An 18807-nucleotide genomic window follows, 5' to 3' on the forward strand; every position below is an offset into this window, starting at 1 on the left:
CCTGAGTAAGTGGTTACAATGAGATTTTATAGTATTTTGATGTCTATATAACATTATCTTTTTATTCCAACGTATAGAATATACTGTCACCAATATTTATTCATTGAATCTTCAGACATTTATAATGTCAAGAGAATGGAGGCCTAACATGATTTCCAAATATTCCATAATTAGAGTTGTTAAAGTCAGATATTCTCAACTCTAGTATACTCTAAATCCAGATATTTAAATCCTACCTTAAATATACTATTTCAACATTATAACATGTGTAATTAAAAACTTTTTAATGTTCCATATTTTAAACGTCAAAGAATTGGTCAAAAGAATGGACACCAAACGTGATTTTCAAATATTCTATAACCATAGTTGTTAAACTCGATATTTTAAACTCTAGTATACCCTAAATCCAGATATTTAAATCCTACCCTAAACATACTATTTCAACAATATCTCATATATAATTAAAAACTGTTTAACGTTCCATATTTTAAACCTCCAAGAATTGGTACTTTTACTACATTACCAAATTAATGAAGGGGGTAATTCGAGCGCAGCGCAAAATAACGCAGCGTCGACTAAATTTTGAATATTACCTGAAATTGTCAAGAGTCAAGTATCTGTCATCCGATCGATCGATCAGCGTATTCAGTGATCGCAATATTGCGATCTATGCATGTGTTCTCATATAGGGCCGTCGATGGGCGACTTTTTTCCACAGATCGTCTACAACGCACGGGAAGAGCTCCTCGCAACTACACCATCGGCTGGAACATGAAACGATGATCGCCTCTGTCCACGACCTCGACTATGATGACGACCTTGACCTCGACTGCGACCACGATGAATATCCTGTTGCAATCGTTTTCATTTAATCATCGAAAGTAAGATCGAAAAAGTGTGCAAGCAACAGTACGTTGTTCAAGGAACAATAGTTTTAGCCTTCAACTTCCGCGAAGCTTTCGAGCCTCTACTTTTTTGGCGTTTTTCTTCAGAAAGTTGTTTAAATCGTCTTTTTTAACCCCGCTGTTTTTATTACTAAAATGTGCTGTAATTTTAAAAATTTGTTGATATTTTAAATACCAAAGGAGGAAGCATGAGATAGAATAGAAAAATTGTCAAGTTGTTGAACTTACGAAACATTAAATTTTGAAATTTTCAAATTTAGAAACTTGAATTTTTCAATTTGAAAATTTAGAAATTTAAAAATTGCTAAGCCTAACTTCTTTATACCTTTATTTTCTAACTTTTCAAATTAATATTTAAAAAATACCAAATGTTCAGATATGAAAATTTTTTTGAAAAATCTTTAAATTGAGAATTACTAATATTTTCGGAATTTTTACTTTCTCATATTTCTAAAATAATTTAATTATCAATTTTTATGTCGCACAGATTTAACCCTTCGTTGCATGATTTTTTGAACTTTGAATAAGCAATGCATTCATTAAATCAATATTCGTATAAATAATTTTTTTTCGAGTTGAAAATTCATTTGAATATCTTTTCTCGGGATGAAAATTTATTCGGATAAATTTATTACTAAAATAAAAATTTATTCAAATATATTAATTTTTGATACATAAACAACACTTTATTCGTAATAAGTTTATTTGAAATAATCCGGAAATCTGACCCGCCTGCAACGAAGGGTTAATCAAAAAAATTTGTTCAGTTAATCTTGCTGAAGAATTGTAAAAAAAGAAAAATCTTTGATATCTTTTTCATTGGTGATCGAACGCTATCGATTACTTTCCCGCGCGTTTTCGTGACAGGGGTTCCGCGGTTTTGGTTTCAAAAGCAGCCTAGCCATTCCGCTGTCGCTTCCGGTTTCCCTTCCCAACGCATTCAGAAGTCCCGGAAGTGTCTCGTTTTCCCACCCGGATGCCGCGGAACCCGCTGAATCGCACCTGACCACTTCCGGCCGTGCGACCAGCGGTACCCTTCGCAGGTCAGTGCTCTTGAACGTCGTTGCCGGACTTCGATCGTCTCGTTTTTCGATTTTTATCCGTATAGACGGCAGTTTCGTCAAATTTCTCCGTGAATTCCGGTAGTCGAAGGCATAAATCGAGCAGAAAGCCAGTCATTTTTTCCCCCGCTTTATTTCAAACGATTGACGGAAAAAGTTATTGCACCCTTTTTCGACATTTTTCCTAGTCTTTGATTGCAATCACTATCGTCTTTTTTCATCGGGACGTTTCTTTTTAATTTTTCGACGCTTGTTTCGAGCGAAAGAAAGGGTTACTTGATAGTTTTATAGCGGAGTTTCAGATTTATGTGAATTACGGGTCTCTGATTTATTTAACGCGTTTAACAAGACAGTAAATGATCTGTCGCAAGAAATGTCAAGTTAATTCAGGTTTGAATTATTTTATTCTTCGTTTATACTTTCCATTTCACGAAATTGTTAGAAGTTTAATGATATCTATTAGAAAGTAATTCTCGAAACAGTAATTGAGATAAAAATTGCAATAATTATAGCAGAATACAAAAACAATAATTTTGCAAACTAATAACACACCATTCTATGATATAGAGAAAAAAGTATAATTGAAGACGAGCATTTGTAAATTTGTGAATTTAGAGTTTTAAAATCTTGAAGATTACGGAGAGTAAAGACATTTAATTCAAATGATTTAATAATAGAAATTTGAAAATTTTAAAAATTAAAATTATATATTTGATTTTTTCAATCGCTTAAGTTGAATACTTAATATTTGAAAACCTAGAAATGTGAAAAAGTTATTGGTTTAGATAGTTTGGAATTTATTGAATTAGAATTTTTTAAACTCGAAAATTTACAAGTTAAAAATTCTAAATAATTTAATATTTAAAAATTTGAAAATTTTGTAATTTAAACAATTAAATAATTCTAACCCTGAAAATTTGAAATTTTTTTAATTTGGAACTTGGAATATTTATTCAGAATTAAAAAATTTGAAAATTTTGAATTCCCAAATTTAAACATATGAAAGTCAAAAAATTTTTACATTTTTCATTTATAATATTTATAAATAAACTTTACAAAACTGGAAATTCAAAAGTTTTATAGTTACGAGATTTAGAAATTCGGGTATTCAAAAAACTTAAATATTCGAAAATCTAAAAATTTGATTTAGAAATTTTTTAATTTGGAAATACCAGGACTTGAGCGTTTGGAAATTCGTAAACTTTAAAATTCGAATTATGATGTTTGCAAAATTATTACTCCTTAAATTTGTTCTAATTACATTAAATTTAGATCACATAAATGTTACAAAATTTTGCAACCCTCTGGCTACAATTGTAGTTAATTATATTCTATTTTTGAATTATTATTAAATTTGTAATCAATCATCAGTACGATGTCAATAATCTCTCGAATTATCGAAATTTTCAATAATTAAGCCAATTCAACACTTTGATTGTCATACTGAGAATGTTTATTTATATGTAAAATATTGATTTCTAATCTCACCAATTATTGAAATTTACAATAATTCAGCCAATTCAACACTTCGATTGTCATACTTAGAATGTTTATTTATAAATAAAATATTGATTACTAAATATTCACGTGTAAGCGTGGATCTTTACCATTCAATGAACTTCTCAGTATAAAATTTAAAAAAAAGTTTGTATAAAATTTTCAAATATTTGAAATTAAAAATACTGCAAGATTTTATCAAATAATTTATTTATCTCTTCGTTCCATGCCTTTCCCTATTTTGTAAAATGAGACATGTTGAAACTTTCGAAAGTATTACAAAAGTAACAAACGCAAGTTATATAAATTTGTAATAAAAATTGCAATTATCTAAGACAAAATATGTCTTCGATAAATTATATTAAAATATGAAATTCAGTTATGTTTAATAAATTACAAGAATTGCATAAGTGTGTTTTTTTAATGTAAAATGTTCGTGACATAATGCAACGAAGAGTTAAATATATTATAAATCCTATCAACTAAAACATGTGAAGCATTTTACAATTACAAAATTTTTTGTCCAAATTATTAAAGTAAAAAGACCATTATATTTCAAGCTTTAAGAAAGTAAATGGCAATCGATGTGTTAATTTCACTTTCAAGCATTTTGCATAAATTCAATCTTTTCGCCCCACACTTTAATTGTCCAATTAACCAGTTAACTGTGACGATCTTTTTGCAAAGCGCGTACCAGTGTTTGTCGCGATAATCAAGCGATGACGAGTTAGCTTTCAAGAATTTAGGAATCCATCTCAAACCATTTACACTTTTTATTTGTTTATTTCATTTCGTGTTGACCTCGAAACATTTTAAACATATTACAATTTACGAATATAATTTAGTTTTCACCAAAATTACAATTTAAATATTAAATTGTAACAAAATTTTACGCATGATGGGTATAGTCGTCATGACACAAAATTTTGCCACATCTCCATGACGAATATAGTCGTCAAACACACTTAACTGGTTAAATTTACAATTACCGGTGGCTACACCAGTAAACGTGAACCCTTTACACTTCTAAGCCAAATATTCTTTAGCGAATAATGAAAAGAATTATTCTCTATCAAGAAGAAAAACAGAAATAGGACCTGAGATCAGCAAAACGAGTTGAACATTTATAGACATCTATATCACGTGAGCGAATTTCTCGAGCACTTATGGGCACCAATAGCCATGAAAGGGTTAAACGAATCTTTCGACGATGATAGTTGGCCCAGAGGTCGTCAGGACTTTTCCTGACACATTATTTTCGTCGAGAATTGCTGTGGGCGGTCGCACGAAGAACGTTTCGCCAGGATTTTCTACCCCAGTGGTCGTATAGATTATTTCCCGCAGTCGAGAGAACGTTTCGAGAATGAGTGGTAGAGGATGCGATATACGGGTCATTTCTGTCACCCTTCGAACGCGTGTAGACGTCTTTGGAACAGCCAAAGAGGTTTGCGGCTACGCGGTATCTAAGAAATTTGCCGGTAATATTAATATATTGCGACATTTGTATTAATGGTAGATTATACACGCTCGAGGAGGAGGTTTCATCGAATTGCAAGATCGAAACTTTTGGTTCAATGCTACGTGATACGTGGATTTTTATATTTCCTGACGGACATTTTGTGACTTTTATTCTTCGGATAAATTTTAATTTTTATCAGTGTTATACTTTTTAATGTTTAATATCAGTAATTTAATACTGGAACAGCTCGATTTGTTAAAATGATGAATTTAGAAATTTTGTTTAACTATTTATAATTTCTCAGTATAATTTTATTGGGATGAAGCACTGATATAGTTTGTGAAGAAAACATACCAAGTTTAAAACGTTATGAAGAGTTATTATCAAAGTTTATTTTGTGATATTCATCATATTGCTTTAGATTTTCATCCAAATTTTAACACTGGAACATACTCATACAAATAATGACTTTTTAATTTTGATTTAAATTGTATAACTTACTGGTTTTTATTTAAATTGCAAAACTATGGATTTTGATTTTAATTATAAAATTTATAAATGCTTTTTTGTCAGATTTGTAGTCTATGAAAAATATTTTGTGACGTTATTAATAATTAATATGTATTTAGACTTGGATTGTTATATTTATCAATATTTTACCACTGAAAGTACCAAACTTCTAGGAATGACGAATTTAAAATTTCTTTTCAAATTACAAATTGTATCAATATGCTGTTGTTGAGAAAAAGAATTTTTATAATTTGTGAAGAAGGTACTCTGTAACCTTATTAATAATTATCCAGGTTGATTTAGTTGATATTCAGTAGAATTTTAACTCGGGAATATTCAAACTAATCAGATGATGGATATTGGAGTTTTTTAGATTTTAGATTGTAGGATTTACTGGAGTGTTCTTGTCAAAATGTAGATCGACTTGTATCGATGTAAAAAATGACTACAAATATATGTTAATTTATTTTTCAACATTAATTTATTTATTATAATTTGCTAAAACTAAATTACTTAGTTTTTTTTGTAAATAATGTAGTAAAATACTTATTTTACTTTTAAAATTAAAATAGTAATCAATATTTAATTACACTTCATTTGCAATGTAAAAGTTCGTCTGCAGTTAAATGTTCCAGTGCTTTTAAAGACTTATGTTATTTATAACAAGAATAAATAGTAATTTTCGTAATTTTGATTTAATATAAAGTTACAATGCAGCTTTTAATTGACTTTTATTGAAAATAATTAATGAAGATAATATGTCAAATTAAGCCCTCGTTGCATTCTGTTATAAATATGGGACGTGAATTAATATATGTATAATGTTATGAAATTCTTGCACTTTTCAAGCAGCAACTAAATTATTGCAAATGTTTCTCACTTCTGTTATTACAATTTTCTGTTGTGTGTTTTCAAAATATTCAAAATTTCCAATGCTGTATTTGTATTACTATATTTTTCTTCGAATTAATTATATTAGTGGAAAATATTTATTTGTTCTTATTTTGTTGTTAATACCACCTGTAAGAAGTAAAAAAAGCATACATTTTTCAAAATCGAATTGAATCGAATTGTTACAAAATGTGAAATATATTTTATTTATTAAGAGTATTAATCTTTGTGTAAAATTTAGCGCGAAAAATTATACAGCTTTTAAGTCATTAATGTATGTTTTGTAAACACTTGAAAAATAATAGTAAAGAGAACTAAATTGTTTACCATTTTTTACATTATTTCATAGTGTTTTACGTGCAAGATATTTTAATAAGCATATATTAATATATTTTTACAAGTAAAATATTTTAAATATTTTGACTATGTTTTTATGTTTATTTAAATCATTCGTTCAAGTTTTGTACATACTATATAATTTACTCAGTAAATCATAATTTATAGGCACAAATAAATTGTCACTGACTGTCGGTAACATTTGTTGCATGATTTATTCAATTCTGAAAAATAATATATAAAAATATAATACCGAACAAACGATGATAAATAAGTAAATAAATTTTCAGAATTTGCCTTAAAGAAATAACAATGAGTAACTATTTCTTGACAAAAATATTAGTTTGAAGAAATATGACGCAATATTATCGACAACAAACTTCCGACCACAATTATGACAACTAAAAAATGATTTCTATAATATTTCACAGTAATCAAATTTGTCATTCGTTAAAATATTACAAAATACATGAATTGTACAGTAAATTATTTTAATCAATATATTTGCAATTGAATGCAGTATAAGGCTAATATATCATTTATTCTCACAGACTGAGATACAAATAAGTATTTTTAATTTTAAACACCTGGATAAATGCGAGGCGTGATTTAATTATGTCCTGTCGGGAGTACAGTCAAATTAATATAGTAAGCAGTCTTTCAATCTGGTAGTATTTTATTTAAGATATCCGTCTGGTTAAAAATGATGAAGCTAGACATTCGTAAATTAATCTTTTAGTACGTATATGTTTGCCCGTGTCTGTCATCCCATTTTCGAACTTCAAAACAAGTAAATTCAATTATCAACAGAGTTTAGTACGTAAATGAATATTTTTAAACTTGTTAAAACGTCACAATTTGTCTGCCAGATAAGATTCTATAAAATATCCAAACGACATCTCGTGTCAAGGTAATCGGTGGAATTTTCTCTTTCAAACACTGGTGGAATGATCAGAGATGACTTTTTTATTTGAAAGGCTTTCGTATAAATTTGTGTTAAATCTGTTATTATACATAATATTTTATAGCTTTTGTGACACTTGGTTAATTCGTGGTTAATTTATTTTTCATCAAAAAGACTGTAATTAAATAATAATTCAGTTTTCAAGTTAATCAAATGTGATTATTATATTTACATAAAAACAATATGTGAATTACATATATTTATTAAAAAGCGAAACGAATTATTGAAAATATACGAATTCAGATATTACCTAAGGGAGATGTTTCATAATAATATTTACGTGAATATAGTCTGATGATCACATAAATCTACGTTAATTGCAATGAAATATATTAATTTCATCTTACTAAAATCAATAATATTTGTACGTTGTTTCACTTTGAATTCAGCATAGAATGGTATTAAAAATTTGATGCTAATTGATCACCTCGAAGATTATGTTTCCTTACATTTTCATCTCCGCTTGTTCCACCACGATATTCGCTAAGGTACTAACAAGACGTTGTTCTAATTAATAATTAGCAACGAAACCAGTCTGTACATATTGTCTTCGCTGTCGTTTGCGATAGTTCGTCGTGAATTGTACATGTAGTAGAGAACGAATGATCGTGTGACTGTTAGAATATTGCAGATGCATTTCTGCAAAATTCATCGAGATAAACGAGTGACGTTTAAATGGGATATGTAGAGAGCGAATGCTAATCGTATATAATAATTACAACTAAAAAGAAGCAAAACAATAAACAATAATATGAACGAGTAACTCGTGTCTTTCGCGTTTTTTGTTTTACGGATAACAATAGGTAAAATGTAGCGTGAAAAAACGCAGGCTAATTAGAGAAACGGCTATGTAATCATTTTGTCACGTTCGCGGCCCTTTTGAATGTGTATCATTCTTGCAATATGTACTCTGACATACACATACGACACGTATCTTGTATCGACACACGATACATAAATGCACACGCACGAACAAAGTCTTGCTGCTAGCCTTATCTTGTAACACAAAGTATGAATAAACTGTTAAAAAGGCACTATTCTGTGTAATTTCATTCTATGACCGTGTGTTGCATTCCTACATCCGTTATCGCGTGCTATATTGCCACGCACTGTATTTTTATAGACCTTTAAAAAATTTTCTATCGCTATAATTATTATTCAGACTATGGGAAATAAATGTTATAGACATTTTTCGAACCGAGCCATCACCGAAGTTGCATTGCAAAAAACATTTGAAATCTTTTCGTATATCGGGCCAATACGAATTAAACGCCTCAGGCTTGTCTAGATTGAATTTTGTTTCGTCACTAAAAAAAAAAAACAAATTGTAACTATAACACAAAACATTCGTTTCTTATAAAATAAATATTTTCGCTTAAAATAAACATTTTTCCAATGTGTACTCATATTTGCTTCGGAAAATGGAAGTCTCAGTGATTTATTTTCGTTTTTCAGTCGTGGATATCATTTTCGCTTTATGAGCGGAAATACTGGGTCATTCCACGCCAAATCGATCACTTTTGAAGGTCACCATCTCCGATTTTACTCTAATCGAAACATGTTGTAGTCCATGTGAAATTAGAGGGGGTTTGAGTCATCATTTTGCCGGTTTCGAATTCGTTAAGGAATGACAAGCCTTCAAAGTTTGCAATATTTGCCCATTTTGGCGAAAATCGGGTTCACTTAGGAATTTTTTTTCTCAGAAACTACTCAACCGATTTAGCTAAATTTTTTTTATTTTATTCATGAAGGATTGGGCTATTTTAAAATATTTTTTTTTAACTTTGTCAATTTGTTATAAAATGTCGGAAAATTTAAACAAATTCTTTTCTTGCGTTTTTTCAATGACGGTCGTATAGGGTTTAAATTAAAAAAAATATAGATATATTCTTTGAAGCTTCCCCTTTAAAATGAGCCTTTCCTTTTACGTTCCTTTTGTAATATATTAATAAATCAATGAATATAAAAATATTCTATTACCACGAATTTTTTAAAGACCAGTCATTTTGACTTGTAATAAGTTAAGTCTTAATTGTGTTAGATTTTCCTGTCACTTGTAGACTATAATTATAATCATCCTTGTAACAGCGTTATTCGCGAAGAAACAACGCGAAGCTGGCACTTGCCGACAAATTTGAAAGCTCGACAACTTTGTTGAATCCGTCTGAATGGATACATAGATCGTTGGTGAATGCAGTCGTTTACAGGCACGCATTCATCCACAGACGTGGAGAGTGTTCCATTCATAAGGAAAGCAGGAAACGAGGCCAGCCATATCGGAGGTGGACGTCTTATTGCGTGACGAAGCGTCTAATCCGCATACCGATTTCCGGCCAGCTAGTTCCGGCCACTGCATCCATACTCTGCTTGAACGTATCCGATTTAACGATCGCGAATTATTCAATGCAAATTGATTCTGGAGTTGCTGCCCGAATCAGACGTCTCTAGAGTTTGCCAGGCTCGACTGTGACTTTGATTCACCGGTGTATTTCGGAATGTACAGGTAGTTCTAGCTTCGAGTATCTTTGGAATTTGCATGTAAACGCAAGTTTACAGGATCTTACGGCGCAACAGTTTTCAGGTAAAGATTTTACGAGACTATTTGTGTGAACGAAGCTTATAATATGGATGAAATTTTTGCTGTTTTTGAGAGTTACGATCGTGTTTAACTAGTTAGCTCTTTTTTACAAGAATACTTGAAATGAAGAAATGCAACTGGTGAAATGGACCTAATTGGTTAACAGCTTGAAACAAAGCGAGTGCAGCGAGAAACAAATTTGGGTCACGTAGAGAAAAGTGGAGAAAATATTATGTAAATTGAGAGCTGTGAATGTTTGTTGAGTGAATAGTAGTGAATTTCTAAGTTTGTGATCTTTGAAATTTCAAAGCTTAGAATGTTTGATTTAACAAATTTTCACGTTCAAAATTTCGAGATTTGGGAATTTTAGAATTTGGGGATTTGGACATTGTAACACATCACTCAATAAGTCTCCGGTCTAACTAAGAAAAACAAATTTTTTTTAGAAATTCCACTTTAATCATCAATATACGTTCCTTCCAGTGTGATACATTGATTCCAACGCTCCTCTAACTTTTCAATTCCCTTTATATTAAACGATTTGTCTTTGCCCCCAAAATAAGCTTCAGTTTCCGCAATCACTTCTTCATTTAAGCCAAATCTCTTTCCCTGGAGCATTTTTTTCATATCCAGTAGTCATAGCCACTAGTCGCTGGGGTCCAAATCTGGAGAGTACGGTGTGTGGGGAAACAATTCAAAACGTAATTCATTCAATTGAACGATCATGTTCATCGACTTGTGACACGGCGCATTGCCTTCGTGAAACAGCAAACGCGGCACCCACTTTGAAAGCAATTTGCACATGCCCAAATTTTCATGCAAAATTGTGAAGACACTACCTTCTGATATCTTCAAGACATCAGCTATCTCATACAACTTAAGTTTACGGCCCTTTAAAACTATTTTGTGACATTTTTTATGTTACCGGAACGACTGTTGATTTTGGGCAACCAGAGCGTTCAGCATCATCGGTGCTTGTATGACCGCGTTTAAATTTAGCATACCAGTCAATGATAGTTGATTTCCCTGGTGCAGAGACCCTATAATGCTTATCAAGTCACTTTTTGGCTTCAACAGTATTTTTTCCGATTAAAAAACAGTGTTTAATCAACACACGAAATTCCTTTCTATCCATTGTCTTCAAAATTACGAAACTGGGGGTACTAAAATGACTGTAACTTCTAAACTATTGGTCAGAATACCATGAAATTTTGACACGTACTGTTTGAAGGTTAGTATTATTCGAAAATAATGTGGGTCTGTCACCAGTGTCGCCATATATGTGTCAGACCGGGGACTTATTGAGGGACGTGTTAGTAATTACAAATTTACGAATTTAGAAGCTTGAGACAAGGATTTAGGTATCAAGATATTTGAGTACATTAAATACATCACTAGTAAGTATTTATTTAATATGTAATACAATATGTAGAATTCACTATTGCACTGTATAATAAATCTCTTAGTTTTTTATATATTGATTACAAATCTGCAAACAATTTCTTCTCATCACACTCAATTTCTGAGAAACTCAAGCTTGAATATCAAAATCAAAATCTTAACTTTAACAATTTTTTCTACTTCACCTATAAAAGTTATACAAATTTTCAGGAAATGTCTTTGTAAATTCTTGAATTGGACTACGTTTCGACTCTCATCGTTTCAATTTATTCTGACAAAATTCAGTCGCAGATTTGCAATTAGAAGTTGAAGTCAGTTGAAGCAACGAGTTACAAACTTCATAAGAGTAAGAATGATCCAATTGCACCTAAATCAGGTTGTTCATCGCAGGACGCGATGTAATTCAAAGTATATGACCCAAGGGTGTTCTTTGGGTCATCAATTGCATTGATTATCGTCGCGTGTATAACCTTTGGGAGTGATTGCAGCGAATTAGGTAATTTTCTTAACGATCCTCCATACTGCAACTTTCGGTGCTTCTAGTTACCGATCTTCTTAATTACCGTTGCGACTCACGAGATGTTTTCTTTATGAACTTCTCAGTCGGAGATGTTTATTAACTGAACGTAGCAACCTAACCGTAACGTGATAATCGATGACTAGGCTGCGAGTGTCTCGACGCTTTTTGCACTTGTTCCGCGAAAATTTCATACCGTTGCGAACTTCTTAACGAGACGAACGTAAAGTAATTGTAGCATTGGCCTCCTGGGAAATTCTTCGACGAAACGCGGAAATCTAACGTCTGTCTAGGGAGTGTCTAGAGATATCAAGCTCTATGCTGTCGTTGATGTAGACAGAACTTACGCTGAATTAATTACTTCAGAGAACAATAGAAATTTAATTACTTATACGTACTTTACGTACGTTAAACAGCATTATAGCTGAACAAGTGTATTCAAGCAATAGATAAATAGTAAATGTCTCAATTAGGGTGACTCGATACAATTTTTGTTCACTTTCTAAGTTAGTCATTCTCTAAAATATTAGTATATGGTGAAGAATAAATCTTTTCAAGGTTTACTAAAAAATTTAAATGTCACCGAAAACAACTTAAAAGTTTACGAAATAAAGTTGAAAGTAAAATGTTTTTTCCATTTCTGTAATTATTTAAAACTGTTCACTTATTATTAGTAATATTTTATATCAACCAATTGTAGGTATGCTATCGAATTTGTAATTCAAACATACTTTTATATATCTAATTTAAATCCTAGAGTTTCTTCTGCCAGATAATCATTTTTATTACATGATAGAAGTTCGTTTCGGTGTTGTTGCACTACTTGTAATAAATATTGCAACTGTTCCTCGGTTTCAGTTAAATATTTATTAAATCTTTCCATCAACGCTACTTCTCGTTCTGCGATATCATTAAATTTGCAAGCTTCTAAATATTCTTGACAATTCTTACAACTTTCATTTAAAATACTTGAATCACGATGTGAATCGAAGAAATCGTGTGGTAATTCGGACTGTTCAAATAAAATTAGCGACTTTTACCACAAAGCCATTGAGATCTTTTGTAGACAATGAATGACTATTGTTTCGCAACAAGTAATATCAAAACTTTGAACAATCATCAAGTTCTTAACTAATGAACCTGTCTTATTATTTATTGATTTCTCAATTATGTAAATATGGTTAAATCAGCTAATTAACATTGCTGTGAAACTTAATACTAATATCTATTTTTTCGCAGTTTTATTCGTACAAGATTATCTGTAAGCACTTAAATTGCAGTTAAAAGTGGATATAAAAAAAAATCAATATACCGCTAGAAAATTTCTTGGAGCGACCTGTTGAATTCAAATTCTGAAGCTAAAATTTTCAGAGGACTTTTTTACATCATGTACTATATCATGTAAGGCTGAGAGCGAAAAAAAATTTCGGTTGAATTACTCTAGTCCTAATAGTTTTACAACGCGGGAATAATATTTTCTAACATATTTAATGTACAACAAATTCACTTATTTTAAATAAACTGTGCAGTATCATTAAGAAGAATACACACTTTATGATAATAGAAAACAAAAGATATATTAATTAAATTATGCATAAATGTATAGAGCAGTAATCGATAGAATACTGTAGTGTACGAATATTAATCAGAGTCATTGTAAATATATGAAAACATATCCTGAATTAAATACTTGCATATCTTGCAAGTCTCAAAACCAGACTCGTGTTTACTATGAGGAAAATGAACAGGTATGTACGTAGTAATTACTTTATATAATTTTACTTTAATGTCGTAATTATTTCATTTATAAGCCGTTTTATTGTAAAACTCCTTAATAAGTAGATATTACAAAGCAAAACACGATGTGAAACAATTTTATTGTATTGTTTCGATTTAGTGTTTTTATCAGAATCAGTTCTTTGATGGCTGTATTATAATCATTGTAACCCCCCCCCCCCCCCCCCCCCACGTTGTACATTTAGCTTTGTAATTGATGTACTAATTAACACGTTAATCGCCATACAGGTTGTATTTAATCACCGCTACAAATTCAGGTAAATTAATTATTTATAGGAAAAGTTAACTGAAGAGCTTTGTGGGCTCTTAATGTTGCGATAATGATATAAATATATTAAGAGATTAAAAGATAAAATGGAATGATTAAGTACTTTTAATCTGTATTATAGTGTGTCTGACTACAAACGTCAGTTTTCACTGTGACGGTCAACGCGTTAATATTTTCAAGGTTAAATAACAAAATTTTAAATCATATAAGGTGAAGTGGGGTAAGTTAGTAAACGGGGCAAATGTGTATACAGGCTATTTTCATTACAATATGAGCGAAATTTCTCCATTTAGTATGTTTATTTCCTTGTTTTGTTTCACTATATCCCCTTTTATATTTCAGCTAAGAATACTTGTTTGCAGTATAGAGTACTTACATAATGCAGTAAAAAGCGTTTTATTTTCCTGCCCTTAAATACTAACTTTACAAAAACCAGTTTGCGCTTACCCCAATTCACCTTATCTCAAAAGTTAAATTTCATCGTTTATGTTTTATACGTGTAATTAAATTTTTACAGTGTGCAGATAAAATTATCAACAGTAATATACATATATCATTCTTTATTTTCCATATGACATAATTTTTTATTTGATATACATTTTAGAATGACTGGAAATGAAACTTTGTTAAAATTTTGTAATATGTTTTGTAAGAACTTACAGGATCGATATTATATTATAACAAGTAGGCGTGGTTAGATAAATTTTTCAGATTCCATCGTTCATACACTTACATAATTTTTAGCTGCACCGTTAAAGCCCTTGACGCAGGAAAATATCGAAACCCTACTCTATTCGAGTAAGTACAAAATATGAATTTTGTTTAAAAGTTTAGTAATTTTCATTGTAAGTTACTCAAACAAAAGTTTATATTTGAGAATAACAATTTTCTATTGAAATGGAAATATGAAAATTTAAAGTTCCAAATAGAAATATCCGAGTGAAATCTACTTATTCTAAAAATGTGTACATTATATGATTTTCATATTAATTCTAATGACAAGCAATTCAAATTAGAAATGTTTACTTCTAAAATAACTTAGTTTTATGCAAAGCTCCCATTAAAAAATCTTTGAACACCTTTTCGTTGAAGTATACATATAATTATTTGCATTTGATTTAAAATTTCTATGAAAAAATATTACCATTAATACCTACCGTTGTTTCCACAGTACGATAAATTTAAATTGCTCGTTTAAATAAGCAAATACCCAATGTGACAAAAATTCTATATTTGTATTTAGTTAGGAACAAGCAGTTTACATCTGTTCGCAATTGAAATTTCGCATTTTTCGTGGAGGAAATGCACGTAAAAATACAGACGCTTACGAGTCACGTAAACGCGTCACGTTCCATAAAATGAATAAATATTGTTGGCGTATATATTTTTTTACGCTTTTTAATGTGGTTTACACTCTCCTTGATATTCTTATAGTTATGGAAATGTACTCTGTGAAATGCAAATTAGGCAACGGCGCCTGAATAATCGCCTAATTCGATTTTTTACCACGTTAAGCTTGCACGAAACTTCCAGTTGCTTTGCGAAACTCGATTAAACGTCTCCCGTGGACTGCTCGAATTGTAAAAGGAAAAAGTGGGAAAACAACATTCTAGACGCGTGTGAATTTTCCGCATGCGATCTTCGAAACGAACGCGAGAGCTTATGGAAACCATGTACAACCTGAATCAAACAAATGATTACATTCAAGCCGGGTTTAATCTCGACTTTGCGATCATATTCGAGATGAATACGAATGTTTTCACGTAAATTGAAATTTATTTTCACTACCGGTGACCACTGTTTTGTAACTTGTTCAGGGCATTATGGATTTCCACGAGATATGGTTTTGTTGAATTGATCGTGATAAATCGCTGGCAATAAATGATACGAATGACCGTCGAGTAAAATTTCATTCGTACGGTTTTGTTATTGTAAAAGCTTATAATACGCTTTCGAGCATAAAGTTATTCAAAATAAATTCGTATTACGACAAAATGGAACTCCTCCGCGTTAAATCAATAGTGTGTAATATGAAACGCGGGGAGATTAAACTGTTAATCGATGTTGTTGATTTTAAATGACTGATTTTATGAAATTTTTGAATCTGTCGGGATCACTGTAAATGTAAACGAGATTCCCCAAGGTATGAATATAAATTAATAAATTTGGATACATGTAATGAATTTCGAATTTGTAATTTGTGGTGTATTCAAACTGTTAAGTTGAGAATTCTAATTTTTAATTTCCGAATTTTTACATGCAAAATTTTTTAGAATTTGTGAAGTGTTAAATTTACACTTTTTCAAGTTTAGGAATTTCGAAATTTCTAATTTCCACATTTTCATATTTTTGAATTTAGAAGTTTGTTAGTTTAGATATTTAGAAATTTAGAATTTTCAAATTTACACATTTTTAATTTCTTAATTTTTACTTAAAGTTTCAAATTATTAAATTTAAAAATTTTCATATTTATAAATATATCCTAGGTAATATAAAAATATAGAAATTTAAACATTTTTGACTATAAAAATACATTACGAATTTCTATTTGCCAAATTTATATTTATAGAGATTTTAAAAATATAAAAATTTCAAATATTCTACTCAAAAGATTTATAAGTTTAAAAAAAAGTAGGAATATTTTAGAAATTTAGAATTTAAAAAATTTTAATGTAATTTGATATATATTAACTTAGAAATTTTCAAATTAAAAAATTTGAAATATCTCTATACTTTCCTAACTAAAATTATACTAAACATGACATAATTTGGGTCATATTTATTTGCAATAATTTATTGGAGTTCTCGACTATAATCGAAATGTTTGGCATTACAAATAAGTGTGTTCCTATCTACGTCGTGTTTAGTCTCATTTTCATAAAAAAAAAGTAATAAATTTGTTTGTAAAAGTTTTGTAAGCCTAAAATTGAAAATTAGAATGTTTTACTCTTGTGTTAGGATTGTTCTACCGGTATGTTACTATTTGTTTACCATCGGTCGCCTTTCGCTGTACTTCTCTGCGTTCGGCAAAACATCAATTAATGTAGGACCTATATGATATGAACGAAGTTTAGCCCCGAGAGATTCGTGCGTATCGAATATTTACTGTATAGAGATGTAATAATTTAAAAGATCATAAAAATAGATATTTTAAAACATAGAATTAAAGAAATGTTTAATTAAAAATTTCATCAATTTAAAAATTTACGAAGTTTAAAATTTCAACTCTTCGAATTTACGTATTTACAAAGTTAGAAATTCAAAAATTTAGAACACGACAACTATATAGAAAATAAGCAATTTTTAAATTTACAATTTCGAAACATAAAAACGCAGAAATTTGAAAATATCGAAATGTACAAAATTAGATTCATACATACACGTATAACAATTCAGAAATTTGAAAATTTTGACACTTTAGAATTTACACGTTTACACGTGAAATTTCACTTACAGAAAATTGTAATTTTAGAAATTTCAAAAATACAAAATATTATCAAGAATGTTACAAATTTTCAAAGTCACAAGTTTAACAGAAAAATCTTCCACGTATTGACTTTTTTAAATTCCATATAAAAATATGGAAAACTAAAATTAGAAAGTTACTAAATTTGTACTAAATTTTCAATATGTTTATTTCGTACAGTAACTTTTCCATCCATAAACAACGTAGAGACATTTACGCGGTCTAATTTAAACACATCGAATTATATATTTTCGATTTGACTGGATCGTTTCGGGAAGCGAACGACTTCGATCCTCGACGGAGAATATCTGAAAATATTCGGGTCACGATAACCCGCGTATTCGATCAACATTTTGCACATGAAACGGTGACGTAACTTCCGTAATACGAAGGACTTCCTCTGCGACGCCTCTAATGGAGTCTTAATGGACCTCTTTGAGCGACGACAGCGACCATAGTCTCTTTGTGTAACACGATAAATACGTGCACCTATTGTCTCGAGAGATGCACTTCTTTCTCGATAGTCATTTCGACGATCTGAGTTTTAATTCCATCTACGAAATGTTTGTTCTGTTCAATTACCACGGACATTGTTTATTCTGACAAAATTCAATGAAATCATCCTGATTTCTTACAAAGAGTTTGCGTTTTCAATGTATTTTATATGAACGAGTATACTACGGTTTTATCATCGTCTTACAAATATGTAATAGTAAAATAAAATATATTATATTTTATCAAATATACACCATCAAATATACAATTTTTTTTCTATTATTTTGTTTTTATTATTATACGTTCTCAAAGTGTTGTAATCTTCAATATTTAGTAATTTTTCTTCAAATAAATTTAAAAAATAGAAAATATGCATTGTTATATCCTTTTTTTTTCATTGAATGCTTAAGGTCATATACACCTTCTTCGGTTATTAGTGACCACATTTGATTTGGGACTGTGTCGTAAACCTATTGGAATTACATTTGATAATTGAGATCAATATCTCTAAAAAATGTTAGAATTTTCCTGCACTTACATTTTATAGCATACTTGTTACGTTTGATATGTTATATTGCGTCCTTTTAACACGGTATTTAGAGCATTGAATTAGTTGGGTTTGATTTAGTAATAAGAAATGTGTTAATTTGGTGTGACCAATT

General features: G+C 30.1%; 1 protein-coding gene across 11 annotated transcripts in view; it reads left to right on the plus strand.

Annotated features, from left to right (window-relative positions):
* The window catches only part of tmod (tropomodulin), a 515016-nt gene that overhangs the window by 265036 nt on the left and 231173 nt on the right, over nt 1–18807 (plus strand). For 3 of the 11 annotated variants that reach the window (XM_076539662.1, XM_076539656.1, XM_076539653.1), the window contains one exon: nt 719–8657. The exons of 7 other annotated variants lie outside the window; for them this stretch is intronic. In XM_076539662.1, coding sequence (XP_076395777.1) covers nt 719–783 — 65 coding nt within the window. In that variant the 3' untranslated portion in view covers nt 784–8657. Of the gene's footprint in view, nt 1–718; nt 8658–18807 lie in introns of those variants that run through there. One more of the 11 variants, XR_013040455.1, reaches the window with a different exon arrangement.

Source organism: Megachile rotundata, chromosome 14 (assembly GCF_050947335.1).
Source record: "Megachile rotundata isolate GNS110a chromosome 14, iyMegRotu1, whole genome shotgun sequence".
In the NCBI taxonomy this organism is placed as follows: domain Eukaryota; kingdom Metazoa; phylum Arthropoda; class Insecta; order Hymenoptera; family Megachilidae; genus Megachile; species Megachile rotundata.